Below are 24,798 nucleotides of genomic sequence, written 5' to 3'. Positions count from 1 at the left end.
GTTTTTTTGGCTGTTGTTTGTTTCAGCATCTTTCAACCGTCTCATGTTTCTCAAGCTTCCCACTGCATGACCGAATCAGATTTAACATGTGGACCATAGGGCTTTGCTCTCCATAGGGGGAAACGCTGCCTTAGGCCTGAACAGAGCAGCTATTTGTTGCAGCAGAGTTCACAATGGACAAAGCCGGGAACACAAACACATAAGCATTTACCGAAGTCTCTTGAGAAGATGGACTCTTCCACAAAGATGCCATTCATGCCGATCTGCCCCTCCCCAGCTGTGGAACGGACACTGTTGGAACACACACAAACTGTCTCACACACACTTGGAAACACAGACAGACGTGCACCCACAGACAGATGTGCACACGAGTACTCAAAGCTCACGCACACACACAAGACACACTTTCTATACTTCAGTACAGTCGCTCTCCTATTCACCCCGACTTGGAGCATCTTCCTCTCTCATGCATATGACTGAAGACAAGAGAATGCAGCACAGCTAAAAGAAGTGGCGTTTGTCAGGCTCTTGTACAGTACAGCAGATATACAGCAATGTTGCGCTGCGAAAAGGAGATTTGGTAAACACAATTTCCATTGGAATATGTGGGATTTTGGGGATTAACAGGCCACACACAGTCCAAGGTACATTCTGTAAGATGTTAACTCCTTCATGGTGGGTTAAAGGAAAGACGCTGTAAACTAGTTTCTCTCAACTGGTGGATCAGGACCTTGAAGCGGGTCGTGAGCCGCTCTGAAGCGGTCATTGATGAGCCACCACTTTGATATGCGAATATTGCATTATGTAATACATTATGTAATATCGTGGCTTCTTGGCAAATGAAAAACTGCCCTAAACACACCAGATTGCAACCGGGATCTCTCTGGCACCGTTTGTTGCTGAGAAGCGTTGCCAGCAACATCATCAAGTCTCTGTTCTTCACTCTGCTCTTACTTACACTGAAGTTGCCCCACTTACCCACATTCGCCCCTCCACACAGCGAGCTGCCAGCGAGTGTAACAGTGTCCTGAAGTTAACTCCACAGTCAGTAGTGTGCAGACTTCCCTCTGATCTGCTGTGTTGACATAATGAGGAGCAACATTTCCTCCTGTTAGCACTCTCAACATCCCAGCTGACATGGCCTTACTGCGCTGTTTTATTCATCACCAACCAGCTACTTTAGTGTGTGTTAATGCACGTGTGTTTGTAGCCATGTGTATATGTGCGTGTGTGTGTGTGTGTGTGCGTGTGTGTGTGTGTCTGTGCCACCCTGCATGCTTGAGCTCCTGTACATTATTCATGTCATTCATCTGGTATCTCTTTAATTTGTCTGCTGTTAACCATGGTGTAGAGGCATGGAGAGAGGGTGGTGGTGTGTGTTTGGAGGGGGGGGGGGGTTAATTGGAATTCACTGTCCAACCCCGCCCCCCCCACCCACCCACCCACCCCCCTCTTAACCCAAATCCTATCCACTGCCGGCTGCCTGCTGAATGAGGCTGTGTGCAGACGGGAGGATGTGAGGAGAATTTCAACTCACGTTTCTCCCAAATTCTCTCTCTCTCTCTCTCTCTCTGTCTCTCTCTCTTGCGCTCTCTCTCACATGCACTGTTCCTCAATGTTTCAATTTGTGTGACTTGTCGCCCACACACACACACACACACACACACACACACACACACGCACAGAGACACACACACTCCACAAAAGTGATGAATGGCACTATTAAGAGAATTCAGAACTCTTCACTGTACTCTCTCTCTCTCTCTCTCTCCCTCCCTCCCACTCTCCATCTTTCTCCCCCATCTATTCACTGTATGTTGAGCGTTAAGTTTTGACCACAAAGGTCATGTGTTTCTTTCCTCTGCGTTTCTCCTTCTTCTCACCTGCAGCGGTCACTTCCTTGAGCACACATGGCCCTTGGGTCACATTTGTCCCTGCAGTTTCCAACAACATCTGGCACTTACAGCATCTTCAAGACCACACATGCCACAACGGCCCACAAATGTGCGTACATATACAGACACACACACATACACATACCACACACATACGCTCACACACATGCACACACACACTAAACCTCACCCCTGACCTTGTGCTACGCCGTTTAATCCACATCTTCCTCTAATAATAAACATATTTTCATCACCAGCGAGTTCCAGGAATCGCCAATCCCCCTTTCCCCTCCAAAAATATCTCGCCACACAACGTCTGGCTTACAGTAGCTCAACAGGGGACATTTATTAAATGATCATTATTTTAGGCATCGCTACATCACAACAATTAGGTTGAAACTAAGCTTTTCCCTCCTGAACCCCATCACTGTTATTGTTGTGTGCGTATCACAGGTGTTAGCGAGCGAGTGAATGAATGAGTAATAAAGTGAACGAGTTTGGCTGGCAACCGGAGCAGATAGACAAGAGCATCCCCCCCACTCTGCTTCCCCCCCCCAACAAAATGGACTTAATCTCTATTTATAGGCGCAGGCGAGCCGAGATGAGCTGACGGGCCATTAAAACTTAATCAAAGGGATGGCTTTCACTCACCCACTGGCAGCACCGGGCCCAACTCTGCCACCCGCCCTTTGTAGCAGAGGAGGTGCATGACAGAGAGGCAGGGGGATGAAGAGAAGGAGGAAAGAGAGAGGAAATGAGGGAAAAGAGACAGGCTTATGGAAGGTGCAGAGGGAGGGAAACGCAGGGAAGGGAAGACGGAAGGGGGAGCAGCGAGAGAGGATGGCACTGAGGAGGTGAGACTGAGAATGACAATGAAGACAATATTGTTTGGACAGAAAATTGTTTTGTTTCATGCTCCAGCAATCATCCAAACAAGACAAAACAGCATGCCGACATGCTGTGACATGCAGCTAAAAACTGGCAATAAAAAATAAGTCAGGCATAGTGAAAAGAAGTACAAGCAGCAGGCTGTAGCAGTGTATAAAAGACAATATGGCTATGCTTTATACATAGTCATATGCAATTATACTCATCTGTAGACACATACAGGATATAAGAAGTGTGTCTCTATAAACAACAATAGCTACAGTATGTCTTCTGCTATATTTTCAGGATGCAAATTGAACATAGGCCAACAGTACACGAAGTCATGTACTATGTAATCATTTGCCTAGCAGACCTTCATGAGGTGTATGCTCTCAGTTGACCCATCCTAAAATCATTTTAATCCTAAAAATCATAATATTAATCCTTTTCATTACGTAATACATATTTGTTCTAATTCAGTCCTCAACAGGTAAACAGGGCGAGATGCTGCTGTAACTTTAAGAGCTCTATGTATAAGTTGATGTGATCTTTTTAGTTCCTGATACTGTGGTCAGTCGCAGCGTACAAGAGTCATGACACATGCAGCTAGTTCACTATCAGTCTCATAAACACAATCAGCAAGACGGTTTGGATTCAAATGTTTGCGTTTTTGCAGCATATTTACGTTACATTGGCTTCAGTGCTGATAGCACACCCAGAGTCATAAAGCTGGGAGACAGTATGGATGGATGGGGGCTGCTGTCAGCACAGCCGCCAGTCCACATCGCACAGGAAGAGCTGGGAGTCCGAGCTGCTTGGTAAGGGACTATTTTATCTCCTCACAGATATAGGAGATATATACAGTATATATTTTCAAAATGATGCTAAGCAAAAGCAGCAGGGTTGGATTTTACCTCGATTTGACCCAACGGTGCCTAACTTGATTTTGACATAACTTCATGGTATTTCACTTCCTATTCCCCTATGACCATAAGGGAAAATAAGAAAGGCAAGATGTGCTTTGCAGCGCTGGCGCCTCTGAACGTGTGTCTGTGTGTGTTTGTCTCTCATCTTCTCTGTCTGTGAGTGTGTGTGCTTTTGTGTATGCGTGTGTGTGCGTGGTAAGATAGGGAGAGACACAGATAGAGAGGCGGAGAGGGCCATCTGCCACACAGCGAGGGCTCGGCGGGTCAGTGACCCCGCACTGCTGAGTGTCTGACTCAGATAAACCCGTGACCCACGTGTCACTCTCTGACAAGAGGAGGACAGGAGTCAGACAGCTATGGGACTGTCAGTAGCCACCGGGACAGGCTGCTGGTCTGTGATCAGTCAGTGCCACGGCTCTGTAATCTCTGCTTGTTTATCTCTCATGGGTGAAAGCTCTCCTCGTTCCCCTCCCCTCTGGATTTATTCTTTCATATGCACTTTATTTGCACCCGCCCCATTCCTTTTCCTGCATTGTGGACATTTTCTTTCTTTCTTTCTTTTCTCTCTCTCTCTCTCTCTCTGTCTGTCTCTCTCTCTCTCTCTCTCTCTCTCTCACTCTCCAAAAGTTCTGTCCTGCTTCCAGTTTGCTGTTCTGGGCAACGAGCAAATGTCCGTCTCTTCCTCTCTGTGTGTGGTTCATCTCCATATGGCCTGGTGTTAAATCAGGAGGACATAATAGTGATGGTACGAGCCACAATACAGAGATGCTCCATGCTTTGCCTTGTCTGTTAAAAAGCACAGAATCAACACAAATCAACACAAATCATCTTTTTACAATATAGTTTTTATGGCATTTACGGGTTACATGTATGTTACTTCTTATGAATTAGATTTTTTATTTTATTTTACTGACAAACAAAATCCCTGTCTTTTTTATAATCCCATCATTTGTTTAAGTGTCAAGGCCTATCTATCTGTGGCTATGTTTTGACCTTTGACCCCTCCAGTCAGCTTGCCTCATTTTGTCAATTCACCACTCTGTGTCATTATTTGCTTCTCTCACTCTGTCACTCTTCTTCTTCTACACATAGTGTCCACACGTCGGCCCGCATATAAAAACAAAAAAAGACACACATACGTACATGCGCATGCACACATACACTCATAAACATGCACACAAACACAGGCAAAAATACATGTATGTAGCGTGCACACACACAAACATGCACACATTCCCCCACACACACACAGACTCCTCACACACACATACAGGGTCTGCAAGTGGATTTACTATGATCGGAACATTTAATATGATCTATCACAACAGCCTGTCTCTCAGCTTTGGAGACCCAGCAGCAGGAAACAGTGTGGCTGTGAGCTCTCTCACTTACAAAACCACCCTTGTGTGTGTGTGTGTGTGTGTGGTGTGTGTGTCTGTCTGTACAGAGTGCATGACGCCTCAGTCTCTCTCTATCTGGCAGAGAGCAGAACAGGAAGCAGCGAGGTGGGGCTCAGTCTGTGCTGTTCTCTCTTCCTCTCCTCCGCCTCGCTCACTCGCTCCGGATTTAGACTGGCTTTTGATTCCTGGCGGGAAGGACATCCTGGATTTGAGGAGGCAGGAATAGCTCTCTGTGTTGTCTGAGCGGCGGTGCTGTTGGTGCTGAGTGTGTGTGTGTGTGAGACAGGGGACAGAGGGGGGGGGAGGGGGTTGGGAGCGAAGACCAGGGCCAAACATGGCCAGTGAGGAAGTGATGGAGGACTGGCCAGCGGATCAATCCACAGACTCTTCTCTACACAGCGAGCAGGGCGACACGGAGCCTTCGGTAGGCAACTGTGGCCAGAGCAAACACGGCCATCTTTGCGTTGCTTTTTTTTTTCTTCTATCCATTAATACGGCCCCTCTCTTTTTCTGCTGGCTTCCTCGTTCACTTCCTGTAAAAACATCTAATTTCTGACAGTGACTCACGTCTGAGCCGTTGTTTCAGTCCGCCGCTGTGAGTTCACCCTGCTGTGTGAGTGGTCTTACACCTCGCTCCAGGTTTTCTTTTGTTGTTAAGCACCAGGGATTAAATCGTATTGTGTTGTATAGGAGTGCGTCACGGCGCAAACTCTCCCTTCCTGCCGCTCATGGTGTATCGCTGCCTCTGCCTTGAATGGCTGTGGCCCTGCTGCTGCTGCTGCTGCTGCTGCTGCTGCTGCTGCTCACTTCTTGGCTTTTCTTCACTGAGAGCCTCCTTATCTCAGGCCTGCTGCATCAAGGGGGATGTGTGTGACTGTGTGTGTGTGTGTGTGTCTGTGTGTGTATTTGTGTGTGATTGTTCCTGTCTGTCAGCCTGTATCTGTTTACTATTTTAAAGAGATAAACTAGATAAACTAGTAACCGTTGTGCCTAAGTTGTCTTCCAGACCAAACTCCCCACTCCTCGCAAAAAAAAATATACCGGCCTGCAAACATAGCAATTGTATTCAGCTTCATGACCTTGTTGAAACATTTCGGCTTATGGCGATTACATTGCTTCAGAGTTGCGCAATGGCCGCCTCCCGCGCATAACGTTGCATGTAACTAGCAGTTAAAACCCTGCAAGTGTTGGGCCTGTGCCATGCGGTTTGGTCGACCGCTGGGGCCGAGCCTGACTGTTGTACTGTATTGTGTTGCAGATGGATTATGGTTTTAATGAGTGTAGAGCTGGGCCGGCTCTAGCTCTGGCCTGCATGCTGCTGGATGGACACAGAGACCTAAGAAGTTGTAATCAGATCTGCTAAGATGGATGGCTGGCTGGCTGGTTGAATGGCTGGCTGGCTGGTACAGTGAATGGCCCTCAGCACCCTGTCATTATACTCCGGCATAGGGGAGGGGACAGTCCGTATCCATGGCCTGTGTGATGTGTGTGTGTGTGTCTGATGAGATCTAGTGCACTGTCACAACGTTGAATGAGGGTGCTAGCATTGCATGCACAAGTGCCAATGTGTGCTCAGTTTGTGTGTGTGTGTGTGTGTGTGTGTGTGTGTAAAAGAGAGAGAGTGCATCTTTGAATATCTATGTTTGCATTTGCACATATGCTCTAGCTTGTGTATGTACACCAGCCAGGAGCACACAAGGCCCTGATTGATTTTAGTCTCTATTAAAGCTGTTCTAATCTGCTGTAATCCGGTTAGCATTGATCAGTAGGGGAGGTGATGTGAGCACTCAGCCCTCCACTCACTTAAACGCTCCCTCCGCTTTGATGCTCCCTCGCAGTCTCCGGCTCGGCAGGCTTCAGACGTTCAGGATTCACTCGGAAACGGCTGTTTTCCCCCTCCGTCCCTCCCGCACCGCCACGCTCCCTCAGAACCGCTGCTACCTGCTTTGTCTCTCTTAACCTCGGCTCAGCGGGACACAGCTGGAGATTTCAGTTTCTCTTTCTCTCTGCTGCTCATTCGGCTCTCATAATGTGCCTCTCTCCTGCAAATGAGAACATCCTGTCCATATATTTGTCTCTCTCTCTATCTTCTCTTTTGAGTATTCGCTTTCACTTAAATTCTCTCCCTCAAATAATGTGTGCCAGTTTAGCTGTTTTTTAGCGATTGTTTTTGGCAGTGCTATTTTGGACAATCGTCTCTTTTTGTTTGAGCACTTGACCCAAGGTCTCTTTTGAAATGTCACAACATGCTCTCGTCGTGATGTGAAATAAAAGACTGTAGCGCTGCAAATTTGACAAGAAATAAAGTATACCTAACCAACTATCCTTTCTCCCCCAACTCCTCCTCATCTTCTCCTCCTCTACTTCCTCATCCTCCTCCACCTGACCTTTTCCTCGCCCCCAACACCCCCTTCCTCCTCCTCCTCCTCTCCCCTCCCTCCCTCCCCCCTGTCCCAGAGCGATCCCGGCGGGCTGTCGGTGCTCCAGCAGCTCGGCCTGGACCAGAGCTCGGACTTCTCCGACTCCAGCGTGCAGCAGCGGCTGGACGAGCACCGCGAGAGGATCCGCAGGGAGATCCGCAAGGAGCTGAAGATCAAGGAGGGGGCGGAGAACCTGCGCAGGGCCACCACCGACAAGAGGAACGCCCAGCAGGTGGACTCCCAGCTCCGCAGCTCCAAACGCAAGCTGGACTCCCTCCACGCTCAGCTGCAGGAGCTGGACGCGCACATCGTGGTCAAGGGCCACGACGACAACAAAGGTAGCTGCCGTGGAGAAATGGTTTGGGGGTTTTTTGTCTGGTGCCATGGTGGAGTGTGGTAATCCTTTTTGGAGCAGCCATGTCTTTGTCATTACATACTTTCACCAGTACTAGACTGTGTGAAACAATCCACTTCCAGTTTGCTTTGTTAGGTATTACCAGACTACAACTATGATGTACCAACTGATTAAGACACAGCTATTATTATCGGGATAATCATTAACTTGACCTTTAACCCCCCCCCGCCTAGATGCCCCTCAGTCTCCGGGAGCGGCCAATCGGATGTCGGCCAATCAGCATCGCATCGCTGCATTGGAGCGGCAGCTAAACATCGAGCTGAAGGTCAAACAGGGAGCAGAGAATATGATTCCCATCTACGCCAATGGATCTACCAAGGTACTGGACTGGGCCAACTGTCCTGCATTCACTTTAGCATCTATTACAACATCGTATTGGAAAATACTGAACTTCTAAATGATTGGGGTTGAGCTAGGAAATTAAGAATAGGTGTATAGAATGGCGTAACCTGCCTAGTCATCAAATGATTGACGATTCAACCTCCATACCCTCACCCTCATGTATTTATACCAACCTGCTCCAAGAACCGCTGCTGAAAATGAGCTAAAATAAAATCATACATATACAGTTGAGGAGAGCACACAGTTAACCTCATATCTTTTAGCAACTCTAATGTAAATGACGTAAATGTTATCCGTCTTTCCTAGAAATATTTCAAGAGAAGATAGTTTAGTAACCTCTGCATTTTCTTCTTGAAATCTGCTGTTTCCCCTCTGTGCTCCTGCCACAAAGCATCCTCTCTTACTCAATCAACTGAATTCTGTGGAAAGAGTTTTTAAAGTGATAAAGGTTACTGGTAATGTGCTGCTAATGCTTTTGCCTTTTGCTGTCATACTCCCTCTCTTCTCCTCTCTGCTTGCCCCCCGCAGGACAAGAAGCTGCTCCAGTCAGCTCAGCAGATGCTGCAGGACAGCAAGACTAAGATTGACATCATCCGCATGCAGATCCGAAAGGCCATGCAGGCCACGGAGCAGTCTGAGGACAACCAAGGTGCCTATCGTGTGTTGGTTTTTTCCTCACTCATCGCTCAGTTCCTCTTTCATCCCATCTGTCAATGTCTCACTTTATAAGCGTTACATTTTTTATGAAGCGGGTGGTAATGGATCAATTCCTGCTTCAGAACTGCACAGTAGAAAGTCTTCCGGTCAAACACACCCACTCACGCACTCCCACACACACAAACACAGGCACACTTTGTCCATTACGGCCCTCTGCCTCCCTCAGGTTAGGGCCTTATTGATGTTCCTACATCCCCTTGATGTTGCCCAACAACTAAAAGCCATGCCTCATTTACCAGAGGTTAGGGAGAGAGCGGGACAGATGCAGGGAGTCAGGAAGGGAGACAGACTGAAAGGAATGAGCCACAGATGACAGGGTGAAGTGGAGGAAAGGAGGGAATAGGAGATGAAAGAGAGGAGAGCCAGGGAAACAAAGCAGGAGGGGAGCAGAAAGAGTGACGATGATCCTGGATGATCCTATTTTTCTCTCCATTATTCTGTATGTTTCTCCACACTCTGCACTGTGGGTGAAGAATACATTTGTGCCAATGACTGTTCCCTAGTTCCATGAACCATTCCCTTATATAGGACACACACACTCAAACTGGATATAGGTTGAATCACTATTGTGTTATATTAAGCGTGATAGGGCATTTCAAAATGGGCATTTGAACAAATAAGATGCCATCACATACACAGATAACAATTTTACATATTGTTGCTATCGGGTGAAAACCTTCTCCAAAATAAATATGGAAATACCAACTTGCCATCCCCAAAATGTCAACTTTTGAGGAACTAAGAAAAACAGACCCGATTTTAACTTGATGACATTGCATTTTTGACATTATCTAATGGGTGTTAAAAGGGTTTCATAACAAGAGCTCAGAGAATTTTTTTAACCCATAGAGAAGCCATGTAATCCTTCTGAAGTGAAAAGATGAAAATCAGCAAAATTGGAATTACGAGGTTTTCAGGCAACAGCAGTAATATGATGATCTGAAACTGGAGATGACGTGTAGTTGTTCATAGCTGCTCCCTGCATCAGTTTATGACATTGGGACCTAAATACCTTTTTGATATCAGTTCTATCTACAGTTTCCAAAACAGATTTTGATTGATGTTTTTTTCCATGCCATATTATCGTATTACGGAAATTTTTTGCTGTCTGACAAATGCTTGCTAGGTTGTTCATGTGTTTTAATAGCATTTGGCTAAACCTGACACCCTGTCCCTCCCAGGTAAGCCGGACCTGTGTGGGGTGGAGCTGCGAGTGGAGGAGCTGTGGCATCACTACCGTGTGGAGCACGCTATGGCCGAGGGAGCCAAGAACATGCTGAGACTGCTGGGAGCAGGAAAGGTCCAGGACAAGAAGGCCATGGCTGAGGTCAGAGCCGAAGATGACTTTAAATTACCTTACTCAACTGTTCCTCTACCTGTAGTATCCATACCCAAATACATGTGTGATTTATTGCACATTTGCACATCATATACATTGCTGCAAATTCACATAACTGCTTCCTCAGTTTCATGCATATATTTATATTCAAGTTTTCATAATGATTCTACTATTTCATACCACATACTTATTCATGTTTGCATTTCATAACACAGTTATTAGACATACTTATATTTATATTTGGTAAATATTTGTATATATGCTTATATTTACATATACTCATATATTTACTTATCTTACTTATATATATTACTTACAAGTACATATGCAATCTATGTTTCATATTTAAGAAAGCAGTTGTTAGTAACATCTGTAAACAACAACTCTAAGTAAATCCATAAATACTAGTAATCCATTTCTTTCCCATAGTTCCCACATTTGCAGTCTACTTAACGTTACGAAATTGTCAGCGACACACATTTCCATAACCCCACAATTGCTAATATTCTATTTTATTCCTTTTATTGTTTGACAATTGTATTATCGCTTTTTATTTTCCAGTTGTGTGCTCATATTCAATTTCCTTTCCCCTGCAGAATCCTATTACTGTTGCTGCTGCAATAACCTCATTTCCCCCCATGGGAATCAATAAAGTTTCATCTTATCTTACCTGTCAATGTAAAAAATAACCTCTTTCATGAACAGTAAACACACAGGAACACTCGCCTATCTCTATCCATCATCATGTCTCCGTCTCCACTCTATGGGGATTAGAACGGTCCAGAGAAGACGCACATGAACTCGCTGACAGTCTGATGAATCTCCGCTCTGTTTCAGGCCCAGTGTGGTCTGAGTGAGTCGTCCCAGCGTCTGGACCTGCTGCGGGGCTCTCTGGAGCACAGGCTGCTGGAGCTGCCGGAGGACCATCCCAAAGCCTGCCTCATCAAGGAGGAGCTGGTCCTGGCCTCCTCGTCAGCCTTCAGCTGCCGACACGGCACCCCCTACGTCCACAACCAGTACAGCACCCTCAGTAAACCCTCGCCGCTCACAGGTAAACACAGGAACTGTGGGAGCGTATCTCTGTTTTGGACGTGGTCCGTTTGTTATTGTGAGCTGTGGGAATATTGAATGTCTTGAATGTCTTTGTCTTTGTCTCTGTCTCTGTGTCTCTCTCTCTCTCTCTCTCGCTCTCTCTCTCTCTCTCTCTCTCTCAGGGAATTAGTGTGGAGGGGTGGATGTTGTCCCTTGGTTTTTGATATACTTTCCTGCATATGTATGTGTATGAGTGTGTGCATGTGTGTGTTTAGTTTTGATTTCTTGTTTTTCACACGGCAGCGTATTTTCTAGATTTCTGCCTTTCACGCCTGGATCTGTATGAACCCACTTTGAACTTTTAATAAGGAGGATGTTCCTCTCCAGGTTCTCTCCAGGTGCGCCTGCTGGGCTGTGTGGGGCTGCTGGAGGTCGTCCCGGGACGGAGCAGAGGGACTCCGCTGGTTCTCCCCTCTTACTCTCCGGGAGACGGACGCTCCTCCTTCAAACTGAGCGGCCTCTACAGCCGCAGCACCAGCAGTATGAGCCTCAAGATCCCCGGCAAGACCGACGAGCTCTCCTGTAAGTGTGCGTTTTCAATGGGTGTGCCTTCACAGATATCTATATACATGCTAGTGCCTATACAGTAACAGTAACAGTAGGTGTAGTAGTATCTATACCTTTCCTAGAGGCAGAGTCTTACTGTACGGAGTGCAGAAATTATTAGCACCACCTTTCTAATGTTGAGCTGCACCGGTTTTACACAATCCAAGTCTTAACTGACTCAAGGATCAAAAGTCCCTCTTCAGCCTCACTCCTCTATTCATCTGCCTGTCATGATTAAAATGAATTCCATTGGTGAAATCAATAAGGCCTAATATGTTTCTACGCTCAGTGTTTACATGCCTTTGTGTGTGTGTTGTGCAGCGGAAGTGAGCGCAGTGCTGAAGCTGGAGAACACAGTGGTGGGACAGACCTGCTGGAAGACAGTTGGAGAGCAGGCGTGGGACCAGACCTTCACTGTGGAACTGGAGCGGGTAAGACACAGCACAGTTCAAAACTACACAACACAAGACAATACAATGTAAACAACACAAAGGGAGGGGTTTGGATTTTCATGTTTTATCATAAAAATATCCCCAGTCTCTGAAGAAACAGAGATTTAAAGGTACTACCACATTAAGACAATAGTGTAATTACCATAAACCAATGAAATCATTACCCAGAAGCCTGGCATCCAGCCACTATGCTGCTTTTTACATTGTGTGCCACTGGGTCGGATTTTGCGAGAAAATTGCTGTATTGCTTTACAGCACAAAATAAGAAGAAGTCCACTGTTCTTCCAGCACAAACAGACCTGAAGCTTTCAGAGTTTCTCACAGTGGCAGATGGTGGAACGAGTGAAAGGCCGATGGCAAGTGATGGAAATCACTTCTAACATGTTTATCCTCTTCACTAATGAAGAGACAGAGAAAACAAATGCATGCAGAGGAATGCCAGGGAGGGGGAGGGCAGACAAGTACATTAATTTTATGAAACACTAACACTAACAATACCACTGGCATGAGATAGAGAATACAATCGTCTCCACCATGGTCTAATTTGTTTCCGGTAATTAGAGCAAGGTACCACAATTAATTTGATATTGATATAAAAAGGTAAAAAAACTAATGATAATGAGAAGATTGAATAGAAGCTGTTGTTACCTGTATTCATAAGAATGCAGTTGTAGAATGTAGTAATTAACCCTGTGGCTCACATTGTCTAAGCTGGTGACAAGTTGTCCTCAGTAAACAGAATTTGAATCAGGTTTAACAGAGATGGTTTTGAAATCTAAAAATATTGTTGCTGGACTCGTGACCAAAATCCTCGTGTTCCATCCCTGGCATGTTGTGTCTCCCAGTCCAGGGAGATGGAAATAGCGGTGTACTGGAGGGATTACCGCTCCCTGTGTGCTCTCAAGTACCTGAAGCTGGAGGAGTTCCTGGACAACCAGAGACACCAAGTCCAGCTGGAGCTGGAGCCACAGGGGCTGCTGCTTGCTGAGGTACACCATACACACACATACATACACACACGGAATGAAATTAAGATAAAGAAAAGGAAGCACTAGCCCAGCCGATGAGTGCGATTGGGCAGAATGTTAGATTCTCAATCCCATGCATGAATCTACACTAACATTTACTTTAAGTGTCAGAAATTTCAGTGCTTCTCACTCAGTTTCCTATGCCTGCATTTGCATACACACACACACATACTATGCACAGCCACACACGCACATACACAAACACACATATTACACACATGCATACAGTGTACACATACATGCACTCTTATGCACATGTATTATAACCAAGTAAAAATGTGTAAGACGCATGTTAACATAATATTTGTGTTTCAGGTGACCTTCTTCAACCCAGTCATAGAGCGAGGCCCAAGACTCCAGAGGCAGAAGAAAGTCTTCTCTAAACAGCACGGTAAAGCAGCATTCATGGTTTAACAGGAAGCTGCAGAGAGAGAGAGAGAGAGAGAGAGAGAGAGAGAGAGAGTTTTTTTACTTGAAGTCACATGCTTCTCTGTACTCCAGTTTCCTCGGGGTTCACACTTGTAACACACAGCACTCCACAGCGGCTCCTTGTCTCTGTCCCAGTTCTCCTCCTTTTACTGTACAACACACACAATAATACAATAATACATCCTCTGACCTGAAACTGAGTCAGGTACAGTATATCGCACTGCTTTCCTCAGCTTTTCTGGAATTGAAAAATGTTTTCAGAGGCCTGACCAGCATGCAGGGTTCCCGCAGGCTTTGAAAGTGTGTTTGTGGATTTGAGAAATATAATATGAGGACTTCAAAGTTTTTGAAGATGAGTGGATGGCCTTGAAAGCACTCAAATTCATCAGTATGCCTCAGCTCTCTGGCCCTTTCTCCATCCTAGCATTGATGCCTCACATCCTCAGGAAAACCCTCTGATGGAGATTTGTGTTGATATAGCAGCAGTTTGAAAACGTGATTTTGCCATGATCTCATGACAATGCCATGAATTAAAAATGAGGCCTCTATGATTTCTACCTTTAACCAATGTCGTGTCTTTGCCCAAAACATGACAATATTGAGTCTGTGAATTTCAGCAAACAACACCTTGAAAGTTATTTAAAAAAATATTGAATTTGAATGTGGGAACCCTGGTCATAATATCTAGCACATAATTCAATCAATTCAAGTAGGACATTACAAGACAGCAGCAATGTGTATGTAGGGTGTTTGTGTCCATACCAATCCCACATTTTAAGATCCATGACAGTCTGGTTTAACAGACCACTTGATCAGTCTGTGCTCTGTCACGCCATCTACCTGTGGGACAGGAGCAGCACTCAGTCAATCAACCAGTCAAACACATTTAGTGTAGTAAGTGCAATGCAATGTGCTGTAGATTAAGAGTTAATGGCTTCCGTCATTTTCTGGAACTGGGATTATAACTACTGCATACTGGAAATGCATAGAGTTAATACTGACCCAGTTCATGTAATGCTGTCTGGTCACGTCATTTAACTGTTGAAGCTACTAGAGACCCTATTGTGTGTGCAGTGTGACTTAAATTCATCAAGATTTGAGGTCTGTATATAAATGAATGAAATAATACATAAACATAAAATGTAAAATGTAAGGTAAATGTAAACTGTAAGGTAATTTATTGTTCCCTCTTTGTTATTGTTCCTAAATTTTCTCAAAACAGAAAAAACACGACGTAGTAGCAGCACCCACTGTGTTGCTGTTTTCCCTGTTGTCCATCCAGTTATATTGGGCTGTGTTTGTTCCAGGCAAGGCTTTCCTGCGAGCTCGTCAGATGAACGTTGACATCGCCACCTGGCTCCGCCTGCTGAGGAACGCCATCCCCAGCGGAAACAACACACCTGCATACACACCCAGTTTCACAAGCAACACACTCACACACAGCACAGGGTATGTAATTCCTGCAGGCCTGGAAAAGTCTTAAAAATGTCTTAAATCATGGAATCTAATTCAGTGTTAGAGGTCTTAACAATGTTGTGATGCAGCCCAGTCATGCAGGCCCAGATTCTGATGAGCCTACAGTTTTCTAATGTGGATTAAAATGATAATCTTAACTTTAATTTAACTTTAACTTTTGAGTTGAAACAACACAGCATGCTCTCTCAACCCCTCGGATAAAGTTAGGTGTTGTAGCCGTTAAAAAAGTAAACAAATGCTAATGTTAAAAATGTAGGTTTCAGTTCATTGACTGGTATGCGCTTGTTGATTATTCATGCCTATAATTTGGTTTGGTTTTTGACCACTTTGACCACATTACTTTAAGGTTGTTGTTTTTTTCATTTCATTCAGTATGAATATGAATTTAGAAACATGTTTTTTTCAAGCCTGCATTTGTTTAATTACATTTCATTTAATGTAGTGTTTTTTTGGAAAAGCTGATGGAATTGCATGGGGAAATGAATGCCACCAAATCAAGCACACACAACTGTTTTTCATGCCTTTTTATTCTTTTCACTGCCTCTTTAGACATGAATGATTTACACTGGATATACACTTCAAACAGAGGAGTGTTTTTCTTTTTTGCCTCTGCAACAAGATCTGACCTTTTTTGTTGTTCTTCTGTTTTGTGTGTTTCTGCAGAGAGATCTCCGTGGAGAAGCTGAATCTGGACAGCGACTCTCCTCCCAAAGCTGAGATCAAGAGAGATGTGGTGGACGCACCCGTTCCGGTGAGTGAAAGGGAGAGAGGGATGAAGGGGAGAAAGGAAGGGAGGAGTTGGCAGGAGGGAAAGAGACAGGGAGCCAGACAGCGGATTTTCAGAGAGAGAGAAAGATGGGCATCTTTACAGTATCATATTCCTATTTGCCCACTTCCTACCTGTAGCCTTTGGCTTGGAAACAGTGCTCCAGTCATAGGCCGCTGCACTGTGTGCCACAGAGGAATCCAAGATAGACAGAGTGGGGTCTGAGGGGAGAGAGAGATAGGAGGGGAGGGAGAATTAATAATTAGGGAGAGAAAGGGAGAACTCCAAACTCAGGAAGACAGCCTTAATGAGACTAAATTGGATGGAGGGAGGTTTAACTCGATCCAGGCCAAATCCGTGTTAGTTTCCCAGTGTGTAGAACACAATCTGCACGAGGGGAAGAGCGGGGAGATAATGCGGGGGGAGAGAGAGGAAGGGAGGGGAGGGGAGGGGAGGGGAGGGGTGGCCGAGAGTAACAAGAGAGGAGAGGAGGAGGAGGAGGAGGAGGGCAGAGGAGACTGAGGAGGAAAGAGAGAGAGTGAAGGAAACAGAGATGGATGTAGCTGAAAGAAGAAGTAGAATCCGACAACCAAATGGAGAGAAAGAGGGCCTGTGTGGCAGATGGCGTGGTCGACGGGGTTGAAGGATTATGGGATTAATTACTCCGATGATTTTTAGAGAACTAATTAACAGTAACGAGGGAGCGGGGAGGACATGAAGAGGGGAGGAGCGGGGAGGGAAGAGGCTCCCAGCCAACTGGGCATGATGAGCTGCAGAATGACTGGCAGCCTGTTTGTCTGCCCGCCCGCCTCGACTGAAGGTCACTGCAGATGTTAGGAATCATCATTTTTCCCTCTCTCTCTCTTTTCTTTCCCTGTTTCTCACACTGACGTTCTTTCTATTTTCTCCTTTCGGTGACCGTCTCTTCTTTGCACGCCTACTTTTCGACATGTATTTCTGCATCCGTCCCAACTTTTTGTATTGGTTTTTATTGGTTGGTATTTATTTTATTGTTGTTGTTTTTTTTATTTTTTTTTATTGGTTTCTCACTAACCCCCCTTCCCTCCATCTCTGTGGCGTACTGCATGAACAGACGCCCATGGTGATCGAGCCCTTGTCCCCTCCGGATGCCCACGTTCACGAGCCGCCAGCCAGATCGCTGTCCCAGAACTCCATCCGCAGGTAGAGACACACTGGGGGCCCTCTCCATGTGTTCACACATTACACACACACACACACACACACACACACAACACACACACCTGAGCACATCCCTTCGCAATATGGCCACCACAGCATGGCACCAGAAACACACCCACACGCAATATGGTCCTGTAATGTAACCTGTGTTTTTTTTTTGTAACACCTGGTAGTAAAGCCAAGTCATTATTAATGCGGATTACAGCATATGCCCCTTCACAGAAAAACACTTGGCTGTACTGGGTGCCAAAACACAGAATAACACTGTAACACTAGTAGTCATATATTGAAATGTACTTTTGTGACCAGCATTGGCTCTTTTGATGCTTCCATGCCAAAACACTATATGAATGCTATGGAAGCATGGCATGAAGGTGTATATGTTGTTTACTGGATGATGGACACTAAGTATCACATGTCATGTTCCATTATATTACATGCACTGCCTATAATCAATCTCTCTCTCTCTCTCTCTCTCTCTCTCTCTCTCTCTCTCTCTCTCTCTCTCTCTCCATGTGTGTGTCAGACCAAGCAAAGGCCCTCTCTGCCTGCAGGACTTCAAGCTGATAGCGGTGCTCGGCAGGGGCCACTTTGGGAAGGTATTGTATTGTTCACTGTTCCTCACAGGATGAACCAAACCCATACGCTGTTGATCTAAGAGACATATCTGCCTTATGCCAGAGGAGAATAGCTCTCTTCAGTAGATTTTTAAGTCACAGTGAAATGAAAAATGACCTTTTCACCCTGTTCGCTAATTCTTAATATCATAACATAACACCTATTTCAAAATAAATGCCAAAAAAGTACAACATTTTTGCTTTCTAGAATTTTGAGATCAAAGTTACTACTTGGAAAATTGCTTTTTTTTTTTAGAGGTTACTGCATGGCATACCAGAAGGTGCACATAAAAATCCCAGCCAATAATACCGTCACAGATTTTTGAAAAATCTCCCCACTCTGCCTTTCATCATATAAAACCTGCAGCTTCACCACTTTCAAAGTGACACGAGCAGCCACATGGTATGGTGGTGCATTTTTGTGTGTTCACCCCCGAAAATCCTGTTCCCTTTTCCTAAGATGCATGGTTGTGGTCGCAGTGGCTGGAATTTATTAATTTTGGAGAATCCAAAATTTGTGACAGCTCAAGACTACCATCGAAATGTTGTTTCCTTGTGACTTTACTGTAATTGGTCCACATTTACATTTTAGAATTCAAAACCGTCATTGACTGATGAAGCTTCTGTTGGATTCTTCAGGTGTTGCTGTCAGACTACAAGAGGACAGGCAGTCTGTACGCCATCAAAGCCCTGAAAAAGGGAGACATTGTAGCGCGAGACGAAGTGGAAAGGTAACTGTATTTCTGTAACTGTATTTCATCACACTCAGAGACCTTGACTAAAGACTCTGCTGAGGCGTCTCTCTCTTTCTAATCACTTGGTAATCAGTCTCTCTCTCCCTCTCCAGTCTGATGTGTGAGAAGCGGATCTTCGAGACCGTCAACGGGTCCCACCACCCCTTCCTGGTCAACCTGTTTGCGTGCTTCCAGACGCCAGAACACGTGTGTTTTGTCATGGAGTACACGGCAGGGGGAGACCTCATGATGCACATACACGCCGACGTCTTCACTGAGCCGCGCGCTGTGTGAGTGCCACAGGGTGTGTGTGTGTGTGTGTGTGTGTGTGTGTGTGTGTGTTAAAGAGAAGTAAAATGGAACTGGACACTGAACACGTGAGGATTTTGTGTGTGACCTGTCCTCCTTAGTTATGTATGTTCATAGAAGAATGAAAATGCTGTCTATATATGTCCACAGTCTTTTGCACCCATTATGAATGTGTTCATGTTGTATTTTCCATCTCTTTCTCTGTCCATCCGCCCGTTCCTCCATCTATCTCTCGGTCCGTCCGGCAGGTTCTACTCAGCTTGTGTGGTCTTGGGTCTGCAGTTCCTTCATGACCATAAGATTGTGTATCGGTGAGTACTTGGATTGTCTCTGTCCGTCTCCTCCACTCACAGCATATATAAATCCTCTTTAAATTACAGGCCATTAATGACCAGAAATAATTAAGTCATATCCAAGTAAAATAGATGTAGTAACTAGTTATATCATTAGAATGACTGGTAATTACTGAGTAATATACAAGTTAAAAAAAGGTGCTTTTACCTGTAATTCTATTAGATAAGTGGCACTAACACACACTTTTGAAAACTTTTGAAAAAGTAAGAAACACAACAACTCCATTAATATCTATTCGTTAGGGTTTTTTTGCTTATAATGTAGAATATATACAATTATACGTTATATATTTTAGGAAAGACAATACTAGCAATACTGACTATGTACAATATTCACACAATATTATATATATATTCTACACAAATAGCAGAAAACAACAGAAACCCCCAAACGGGCCTATCCCAGTAAAAAGCACCTTCTAATAGTAATGATATAAAGAGATATTACATCTGTTTTACTTGGAAATTACTTATTATTATTATTAGTTATTTCCAGTCATTACAATGTAATTAATGGCCTGTAATTTAAAGGTTTACCTAGATCCTCCCTTTCTTTGTACAGCACTCATTGTCATGCCCCTCGTCGTAATTGTACACATGGATTTGGCATGAATCTCAATTTCTCTCTTTCTCAGGGATCTTAAACTGGACAATCTGCTGTTGGACACAGAGGGGTTTGTGAAGATAGCAGACTTTGGCCTCTGTAAAGAAGGTGAGTGCTCTTTTATATATTTATGACACTGGCAATCTGCACCATGCACAGGAGATTACATGAAGGAAAATTGACTTTCCTACTTTAATGTCTCTAGCAAGTGTTTCTCCTCACTCCCACACCCTCACTTCTTTCTATCCCTTCACCCTTCAAATCAACTCTACCCTCACCCCTCTTCTCTCCTTACCTCACCACTCTTTCCCCTCTCTTTTGCTCAGGTATGGGCTATGGGGACAGGACCAGTACATTCTGTGGTACCCCAGAGTTTCTGGCCCCAGAGGTGCTGACAGACACGTCCTACACCAGAGCAGTAGACTGGTGGGGGCTGGGGGTGCTCATCTATGAGATGTTGGTGGGAGAGGTGAGAATACAGAGTTTTGCATTACAAACTTTTTTTATTACTGTAAATATATCTATCCAAGGTGTACGTTTAGCATTTTAATCTCAATAAGCCATAAGCACATTCATTTTGAGACATTAGTATTATTACTATAAACAAACAAGACCATCACTGAGAATATTGGCAGCCTCTACCGGCCTCTACATGGCATTTTACATTGTGTGCCACCGGGTCCGATTTCGCAGGAAATCTCCTGGATTGCTTTACGGTGAAAAGTGAAATTGCTTTCTGGCTCAAACCAGGAAGAAGGCTGCTGTTTTTCCAGTGCAAACAGAGCTAAAGCTTTCAGAGTTTCTTACAGTGACAGATGGTGAAAGGAGTGAAAAGCAGATGGAAAAATCACTTCAAACAAGTTTATCTCCTTCAGTAAAGCCAAAGAGAAAACAAAGATGCCGGGACAAGTAGCAGCATCCCCTTAGTGTTAGGAAGCAATGGGTTTATTGGGAAATGTGGTCTTAATTTTGAGAAACACTAGCACTAACTCCCAATCATCTCGACCATGGCCTATCACAATTAAATGTAATGATATATTTACATATTTTAAAAAAATGCTACACATAGGATTAATATTGCTGTTTACACTTGTCTATGTAAAGTCAGCAAGTAAAAAAATAGGTCCACCTGCTCATTCCATGAAATAGGCTGACCAGGTGAATCAGAATGAAAACTATGGTCACTTAGTCAAAATTCATTCAATCATGAAGGGGAAGTGTAGATAGGGAGACCGGGTATAGAAGGTAATTTATCATTGTTGGGTCAAATTGTGATACTTGTATATAGACTGAGGTCAGATAATAGTATACAGTAGAGGCTATATGGGCAGATTTCATGTTGACATAATGTGTAATGGATTGTAAAATAATGTGCAATGTCTTCTGTTTGTTTCAGTCTCCGTTCCCAGGTGACGATGAGGAGGAGGTTTTCGACAGCATAGTGAACGACGAGGTGCGCTACCCACGATTCCTCTCCACCGAGGCCATCGGCATCATGAGGCGGGTGAGACTCCGCCCGCTAATGCTTCTTTGTATCCCCCTCTCCCCTGTGAATCTCCTCCCGCTCTCCCGTATCCTCCTTTTCTGCCAAAAGTAACATTAAGTTATACGTTGACAGTGTCAATCTCCAAGCCACAGTGACCTACATGTTGTTGTTTCTCGGTTGCCAGTTGTTGAGGAGGAATCCTGAAAGACGTCTGGGCTCCGGAGAGAAGGATGCAGAAGATGTGAAAAAACAACCTTTCTTCAGGGTGAGTGTTGCTCTTGCTCTCCTTTTTAATCTCGATTTCTCTTTTTTCTCTTGTTTCTCCCTGCCTTTGTTTTCTCTCACTTGTATCAAAAACACCAGTGACCATCTCTATTCTGCTTGCAATGTAAGTTCATGTTATTCTACTGTGAAACTCTTTGGAAGTCACAGTGGAGGAGAGATGACACTAGAATGTAAATGTCCTCAGGGTATGGAGTGGGAGGCTCTTCTCCAGAGGAAGATCCTGCCCCCGTTTGTCCCGTCCATCGGAGACAAGGAGGACGTCAGCAACTTCGACGAGGAGTTCACGGCCGAGCCCCCGGCCCTCACGCCGCCCCGCGAACGCCGCACCCTCTCCCGCAAGGAGCAGGACTACTTCAAGGACTTCGACTACGTCTCTGACCTCTGCTAGGGTCGGGAGCCGGGGGGGGGGGGGGGGGGGGTGTCAAAGAGGGGGGGTTTGGTTCCTAGCTGTCCACTGCCAGCTGAGAGAGGAGACCGGAACCTGAAGGCTGACTCTCTCGCTGTACCGGGACTTTGCGACGAGAGGCGAGGATCACTCTTATTCTGCCCTCTTTCTCTCTTTCTTTCTCTCTCTCTCTCTCTCTGTCTGTCCGTCTGCGCTCTGACATGAAAGACTGGCTGAGTGTGTGGGGGAGTGGAGGGGGATCAGCGGCGTCGGCATCGCGTGTCGCGCACATCCGCGGTGTCACGGATCCGCTGACCTCTGATGCATCTGGAGTGGCTTTTAGAGGAGGAGGAGGAAGAGATGATGATAACGGAAGATAATCCAGATTATGTAACGCTTGGAAGATGGGGGATGATAGATCCCACCGTTTGTGCTGCCTGGCAACACAGTGAGGAGAATAAAGGAGTGATTGTACTGAATTAAACAGACCCTAAGAGTCAAAACTATGGCAGCGGTGATACCAGGTGGTCAGACATGATGGTTCTGAAAGGACGCATTCGGACTGTCCCCCCCCCACCCCCCCGCACTGCCTTCGCTCTATCTGGTCTGTTGTCCCGTATCTATACTGTCTGTCGCTGCTAACTGTCTGTTTCGCTGTGTAAGGTGACCCTGCCCCAGTCATGAATGTATCCATGTCTGTTGCCATCGTGCACCACTTGTACATCGACACTTGGGGGAGCCAGAGGAGAGACAAAAATTCTGCATATATTTGATAGACGAAGGCTGCCTATGAACTGTGTCAGGGAGTGAGATTAAACAAGAGGGAGGGAGGGAGGAGTAGGGGAGGGGGGGGGGGGGGTTGGCTCCTGTCTGTGTGTCTGTGCTGAGTCTCACGCAGGCTCTTCACCGCTTCATCGTCTTCTCTGTCCACCGTCTTTCGGTACAACACAGATTTTTAACTACAATCGTTTTTCTGACTGTTAAAAAAAAAGGCTTTTACAAATTTGTTTTTGTGATTTATAGTTGTTGTTTTATTTTCTTTTCCCCTCCTGTGTTTCCTCCTCTGTCACTTGTCAATCATGCTGGTGAAATGTGTAGGAACTGTGACTCAGTAAAGATGTGAACCTAACCGAGAAGCATGGGTCGTTTTTTCTTATGCGGTGTGTGGGGTTTTTTTTCACCCTAACAATTAAGGATGATCAGTAACTCCTCATATGCACCTTTTGAAATTCTTACCGCTGGCATAATTTATTGAGCATAAAGGATGTTGTGGGAGATCTTTCAAAGATGGAACCTTATAACGGCTGTGATTGCTTTTGTCATTGATTGATAGAATAGACCAGACTGCCCTCCCTATCAGACTCCATCAGTACTGTGTGATGAGCAACATGCAGTGCCCTACTTAGTAGCTCCTCAAGAGTTTTCCAACGTGTGTGTTGTGTGTGTGTGTGTGTGTGTGTGTGTGTGTGTGTGTGTGTGTCTGTGTGTGTGTGCCCTGCTTTGTTGGTTTATATGCATGCTCTGTGCATACATTACATAAGAGATACAAAGATGTATGAGTAGGGGAAGTAGGTGCAAATGAGTGTAAATGAAGATCCCAATATCTGTGTAACAGAAGATGACAGGATCTCCTCTTTAGCCTAGCACACTGTTCCAGCCATTAGCAGCTTCTTGTGTGTGAGAAGATAAAAAAAATAGCATCATTTCACAGAACAGCTATGGCAGGAGGTATGAGTGAAAAGGTCTTTCCAGACTAATATGATATTGTTGTGCTATTATACGTAATTTCCTAGTATTATTCAGGTAGGAGGATGTGAAAGACTATTGGAGAGGCAATGTGTCGGATCACGAGATTATGGTGACAGGTGTTTGCAGGTCAAAAACTCAATGTTCCTGACACAATATTTTTCTTTCTTATATGGTTTTCCAAGAAATATTCTCTTGGTTGAATAAACTAGAGAAAACATGGTCTGTAGATACCAACTTAGCCGGAAAGAGATTTTTATGGTTCGACTTGTGCAGTAAAGAAGTTTCCAAAAAGTTTCTTTACATAGACTGAATGAGGTGAACTTTGATGGGAAAAAGCAGACAGTCGGTCATCATCAATCAGTTTTATCAATGACTTTCATCAACTGCAGGACGCAGTTTAGTCTGAAGAGCGTCCTGCTCCATCATTTCTCTGCACTCACATACGCTCAAATGGATTTTGCTGGTCAGGTAAATCAGGTGGAATGGACCAAATATGAGGTCTTGCTAACTTTGCTGCAGTTTTGTCAAATATTTTCCAGCTCTGAGTAATAGAGTGGGTGGATGAATGGTTAGGGCAGGAGGACTGATGCAGAGCCAGGCTGGGACTCAGCTGTTATTATTAATGATGTCCTGAAGTGGTCATCATGAAATCATGAAAACCATTCTTGGAATTATTAGGGTTAATGAAAACAGACACACAGACATACAAAGACACAGCACACAAACATGCATACACACACAAACACATAAAATACAGCATGTAACATTGTCCACCACACTGTGATCACTTTGTATAATCCCAAAAAGTGATTAAGAAAGTTCATGTAGTCTGTACCTCTATACCAATCAATCAGTCAAAAGTTATTTGTGGACCTTTTAGAGGAGAACGCTGGCTTGTAATTGAGCTGCATGGTTTTACTCCATCAATTTTATGGCAGTCTGCTGAAAACACATTACATACCTGAC

At 44.8% G+C, this 24,798-nt stretch overlaps 1 protein-coding gene across 4 annotated transcripts in view; it reads left to right on the top strand.

Annotated features, from left to right (window-relative positions):
• Positions 1–22,096, top strand: part of pkn1b (protein kinase N1b) — a 30,223-nt gene extending 8,127 nt beyond the window's left edge. Inside the window, exons 1-22 of one of the 4 annotated variants that reach the window (XM_071531218.1) lie at positions 3,502–3,580; positions 7,546–7,846; positions 8,097–8,242; positions 8,794–8,914; positions 10,164–10,309; positions 11,159–11,372; positions 11,741–11,935; positions 12,281–12,390; positions 13,257–13,400; positions 13,755–13,830; positions 15,176–15,317; positions 16,008–16,095; positions 17,204–17,292; positions 17,837–17,909; positions 18,567–18,658; positions 18,775–18,951; positions 19,219–19,281; positions 19,959–20,035; positions 20,254–20,396; positions 21,324–21,431; positions 21,598–21,678; positions 21,883–22,096. In XM_071531218.1, the coding sequence (XP_071387319.1) occupies positions 3,512–3,580; positions 7,546–7,846; positions 8,097–8,242; positions 8,794–8,914; positions 10,164–10,309; positions 11,159–11,372; positions 11,741–11,935; positions 12,281–12,390; positions 13,257–13,400; positions 13,755–13,830; positions 15,176–15,317; positions 16,008–16,095; positions 17,204–17,292; positions 17,837–17,909; positions 18,567–18,658; positions 18,775–18,951; positions 19,219–19,281; positions 19,959–20,035; positions 20,254–20,396; positions 21,324–21,431; positions 21,598–21,678; positions 21,883–22,086 (2,859 nt within the window). In that variant the 5' untranslated portion in view covers positions 3,502–3,511 and the 3' untranslated portion in view covers positions 22,087–22,096. Of the gene's footprint in view, positions 1–3,501; positions 3,581–5,396; positions 5,513–7,545; positions 7,847–8,096; positions 8,243–8,793; positions 8,915–10,163; positions 10,310–11,158; positions 11,373–11,740; positions 11,936–12,280; positions 12,391–13,256; positions 13,401–13,754; positions 13,831–15,175; positions 15,318–16,007; positions 16,106–17,203; positions 17,293–17,836; positions 17,910–18,566; positions 18,659–18,774; positions 18,952–19,218; positions 19,282–19,958; positions 20,036–20,253; positions 20,397–21,323; positions 21,432–21,597; positions 21,679–21,882 lie in introns of those variants that run through there. The other 3 variants (XM_071531216.1, XM_071531217.1, XM_071531220.1) reach the window with 3 other exon arrangements.
• Positions 22,097–24,798: the final 2,702 nt, after the last annotated feature.

Source organism: Centroberyx affinis, unplaced genomic scaffold (assembly GCF_046629955.1).
Source record: "Centroberyx affinis isolate AG114_WGS23_722 - 3 ecotype Tasmania unplaced genomic scaffold, CSIRO-AGI_Caff_v1 ptg002059l_1, whole genome shotgun sequence".
Taxonomy (NCBI): Eukaryota; Metazoa; Chordata; class Actinopteri; order Beryciformes; family Berycidae; genus Centroberyx; species Centroberyx affinis.
Note: the sequence above shows the minus strand (reverse complement) of the source record. Positions and strands in the feature narration are given on the sequence as shown.